This window comes from Hipposideros armiger, unplaced genomic scaffold, assembly GCF_001890085.2.
Source record: "Hipposideros armiger isolate ML-2016 unplaced genomic scaffold, ASM189008v1 scaffold_51, whole genome shotgun sequence".
NCBI classification, from domain to species: domain Eukaryota; kingdom Metazoa; phylum Chordata; class Mammalia; order Chiroptera; family Hipposideridae; genus Hipposideros; species Hipposideros armiger.
The window spans coordinates 5,169,541-5,174,216 of NW_017731401.1; the positions used below are offsets into that span (position 1 = coordinate 5,169,541).

At 44.8% G+C, this 4,676-nt stretch overlaps 1 protein-coding gene across 5 annotated transcripts in view; it reads right to left on the bottom strand.

Moving 5' to 3' along the window:
- Positions 1 to 1,261: 1,261 nt before the first annotated feature.
- BEST3 (bestrophin 3) overlaps positions 1,262 to 4,676 on the bottom strand; it is a 47,986-nt gene continuing 44,571 nt past the window's right edge. For all 5 annotated transcript variants that reach the window (XM_019640510.1, XM_019640507.1, XM_019640509.1 and 2 more), the window contains one exon: positions 1,262 to 3,629. In XM_019640510.1, the coding sequence (XP_019496055.1) occupies positions 2,708 to 3,629 (922 nt within the window). In that variant the 3' untranslated portion in view covers positions 1,262 to 2,707. The remainder of the gene's footprint in view (positions 3,630 to 4,676) is intronic.

Here is a 4,676-nt window from a genome sequence, read left to right on the forward strand (position 1 = left end):
CATGTGTAAAGGCTGAAGCTGGATCAAGTATCTCTCCATTGTCTCGCAGCTTCTTGGCACAAGTTCTTATATGATATTTGGTATACTATTGTCACTCTCATGCTAGCAATAGCATTTCTTCATCTGATCTGGGCAATCGCTGGCTTGGATTTATAGTTGAATTCAACCACATGGGCTTTAGTGAAATCATTACTCAGTTTTCAGTGCAAGGAGGAAATGGAAGGCCACCCTGGATTTTGACGAAATATTGGATTAAATAATTCAATAATTCTCTGGACAAAGGTGAAAAAGCGATGGGTGGAAGCATGTACGATTCTATTTGTGTATAACTGATCACCTTGAGTTTAGGAACAAAAATTGATTATCTTTCAAAAGCAGCTAAGTAGCTGCTTATTTAAATTTGAGTCATAGATAAAGCCAAAGAGAAGAGAGTAGCGCATCCAAGAGAAGAGCATTAATAGGCTGGGAGAAGGTTAAAGTTCCTGCCTTTGAGAACTGTCTGTAGGTAACGCTTTGGGAACATCCCAGGTGCTGAAACTCTGAACCAGCATAGGGAACCATCAGTGTATAACATTTCTTCCAATATTATTTCCTTTTAGTCCTTGGAGAAAAGCCAGTTCAAGTAAAGGTCATCGCTGTCATGCAGCTGGGGTGGCCTGGCTGGACACGGCCGTGCCTTGTAAACATATGCTAACCATAACACTGTATATCAGGAAGAGCTGGGAAAGGGAAGAGAGGGTCCTGCCAGGTTCCTCCGTTCAGAAAAATGAAGGAGACCCTGGCTGGGGCCCAAAGGCGGAGCAACGCCCTCCGGTATGTTCACAAAAGATGCATGTGGACTTCAGCAGGGAGGACCCAGAGAGGCCTCCAAGACTGGCTCCTCTGGGGCTTGCTCCAGAATTCTGGGCAAACTGCTGGCAAGTTCAAGGCCTTGCAGGCAGCACAGCACAGTGAGGGAGCACACTGCTTAGGAGTCTGGGCTCCTGAGTCAGATAAGCCTGGGTGTGAATCCGAGCACTGCCACTTCCTGGCTACGTGGTTTTATTCAAATTATGTTACTTTTCCAGAGCCTCTGTTTTCTGCACCTTGAAAATGGACATAATAGTACCGTGTTTCCCCCAAAATAAGACTGGGTCTTATATTAATTTTTGCTCCAACAATCTGCATTTATTCATTTATTCACGTACAAAAATCTATATTTATTCAAACAGTCATGTCTGGCTGACGATCTTAACTGGGGCTTATGTTTGGGGTAGGGCTTTTATTACAAGCATCCTGAAAAATCATGCTAGGGCTTATTTTCCAGTTAGGTCTTATTTTCGGGGAAACACGGTATATCAACTCATAAGATTCCTGTGAGGATTAGTGACCATCTGGGAACTTCGCATGCTGCTGCCTAGAACACTGAGCGCTCAATAAATGGTAGCTATGAGAGTGATTTTATTTCTAAGGCCATATGTAGTCAAGTTTCATCCTATGACAGAAATAATGAGAGCAGTACTCACAAGGCGTGGCCTTCCAGACCAAATTGGGAGCCCCCAACAAACAGCCACCTCGAGAGCTCCTTGGAGGGAGACCATCAGCATCCCATCCCCACCACGCAGTCCTGGGCCCCCTTCGCCTCCCAGCTCCAATATCCTACTTTGTCCCAAACAACCTGGCAGCACAGTAACTGGTCCCACGTTATGACCTGATAGGGATTTTTGCTTTAAGAGTTCAAGTTAAACACACTCAAGCCTTGCTATTTTTGGGTTACATAGCATTTGGTTATGCAAGTTTCATGCCCCCATGGCTTCAGTATTCTCCTGAGTTCAAGACCTAAGAGTCAGTGCAGAGAAAGATGGGTGCAGCGGCCGAGGGTGTGGCGGATAGCATCAGCTCCCATGCCCCTTCCACCATGAGGTCGGAAGTGTGTCAAGGTGGGTTTGTTGACATCGTCAGTTCTTCTGTCGGAGGCTTTACCAATGCCTTATGTTTTTAAAACTCTGGCAAGAAGTAACAACCGAGTTGGCAAGAGAAAGTATTATAACCTGAAAGGTGGGACAGGTTAGAGTCACTAGACAAGGAGCCAGACTAGGAGGAAGGGAAGGATAAAAGCATTGGAGAAGAAAGGGGGACGAGAGAAAAATGAAGTTCTGAAAGTGGAAAAAGAAATTGGAGAGAGGTGGAGCTTTCTGATGCTGATGAAGCTTGAGAATTTGGAGGTGATAATAGTTTACAAAGTGGGAGTGAAATGGTTTGAAAGCCTCAAACAAAAAATCATAATTAGGAAGCGGACTTTGAGGCATTATATGAACCATCTCCCTGTCTTTATAATTGAAGAGAAGAAAGGAAAAAAAAAAGAAACAAAGAATGCTTTGTGTCCCTATTGGTAAAACTAGGGGATTGGATTATGATCTACAAGGCCCTTCCCAAAGCTAACAATCTATGATTTATAAGTCATTTATATATATATATATATATTTAAGATTCCTTATTTGGTTAAGATACATCACTGTGGTCTGTGTAATGTCCATGAAAGTCACTTTGTGATGGATGATGTGAATGTGTTTGATTTTTTTAGTTCTCAAAAAGTCAGGATCATAATGCCCTTCAGAGTTTTAAATAGCTTATACAGTATGGTTGTTTTTTTAAAAATTGACCAGCCCCCACCCTCCAGGTATGTTCTGGAACTAATGCTGAACTTTTGGGAAAGTAAGACTTTAGACTAGAACCAGGCCCTAGAACTTTCCGGCATTCCTTTGGGCGATTCCTCTGTTTGCTCGTTGTTAAATTCTATGATATCCGTTTCCTTGGTGTCCAGGTTTTCCATTAAATACAGCACATCGGGAGGGACCGGAGAGCCCGCCACAAAGTTGATTCCACTGGTCTCTGAGGATGTTTCTGTGTCAAGTAAAAGAGCTGGCTCAGGGTTCACCGGCTCGGGACTTAGGCCTGCCAGGGAGGTGTGGCTGGACTCCAGGAATCCTGGGAGGCTCCACCTTTTCGGGAACTTGTCATTCTCATCAGGGTCTTCCTCAGGGACAAATCTGAAGATGTTTCTCTCAGCTTTGGCTGAAACAGAAGGTGTCCCCTTCTCCGAGGGGGACAGGATCAATCCTGCAGGGTCCTCCTGCTGCCCAGTGCTGCTTGGCTGAACCCCAGTAAACTCAGAGCTCTGGATGGACGCAGTGGAGTCGTGGTGGTGGTCATCGGACGTGGGCCCTGGTGCTGTGATCAGTACCTCAGGGACCTGTGGCATTTTGGTGGGGGAGGCCCTCACGCTGGACGATGGGGAGAGACTCTGTAAAGTGCTTGTCCGGCTGGTCTCCCTGATTGTGGATAGTTCTCCCAGGCTGGAGTGTAGCCTGGGGCTCCCCTCTGGGGAGTAGACTTGCTTCCGGGAAGCTGAGGCCCGGTGGGGGCTTCTCGAGGGCACATCCAGAAAATCCTTGGTTGGGCTGAGGTCGCTGTGAGGAAAGAACATGGAGCTGTCACTGGCCTGCCTCCCATAGCTTCTGCTCCTGGGGCTGGAGTGGTGTTCGTGGGCACTCAGGAACCTCTTGACTTTTCTAATCATGGAATGGCGATGGCCGTGCCTTTCATAATCCCAGAGCCACTCCTCATCAGGTAAATCGGACCCAGGCAGCCTGAAACACACAAAGACAAAATGTAGGCAGAGCAGATCCAGGGGTCTAACTTTGGTGGAGCAGAGTCTCAAACTTAAGGATGAGTTTGGTATTTTTGCATTACAGATTTTGAAATGGGGTGGGGGGAAGGTGACTTTGACTTGAAATAATCTAGCAGAAGTTCTCAAACTTTTTGGTCAAAAGATCCTTTAAACTCTTAAAATTTATTGAGCGCCCCAAAGAGATTGATTTTTGTGGGTTATAGCTATTGCTGTTTCCTGTATTAGAAATGATAACCAAGGAATATAAACAACACAAGAATGTACAAGCACACATTCCATTAACTGTTAAGTGATGACATTATCACATAGCATGCAACCTGTGGAAAATTCCACTGTATACTCATGAAAGAATGAGAGTGAAAAAGGCCAATAACATTTTAGTATTACAAAAAGGTTTTGCTATAGCTAACACTGCTGTATGATATATAGGGAAGTGTTAAAATCCTAAGAGTTCTCATTACAAGGAGAAAAAATTTTTCCTTTATTCTTTTCTTTTTATTGTATCTATATGAGAAGATGGATGTCAGCTAAACCTATTGTGTAATCATTTCACAATATAAATGAAACCATCATGCTATACATCTTAAACTTATACAGCGATACATGTCATTTCTCAATAAACTGGAAAAAAATAGTTTTGACCTTAAGAACTTGGGTCTTGGAGTCTTAGGTCCTGGGGATCTGCAGGGATCCCCAGGCTCTACTTTGAGAATCACTGATCTACAGACTTGGAGATTAAAAAAATAAAGGTATATGTTCTGTCTTTTTTTTTTTTAAGATTTTTATTGGAGAATTGGCGGAAGGGGAACAGACAAGTTGCTCTCGTTTTGTTCTTAGTCTAGTTGTGGAGGACGTTGCTTCACTGGCCCAAGTTGGCACCATCATTGCGCTCTTCCCGGGCGAGGCAGACTAGTCGCCGGCTTCTGGACGGCCGCTCACTGCGGCTGCTGGCCGCTCACGCTGGCTGCTGGCCGCTCACGCTGGCTGCTGGCTACATACGGTAGCC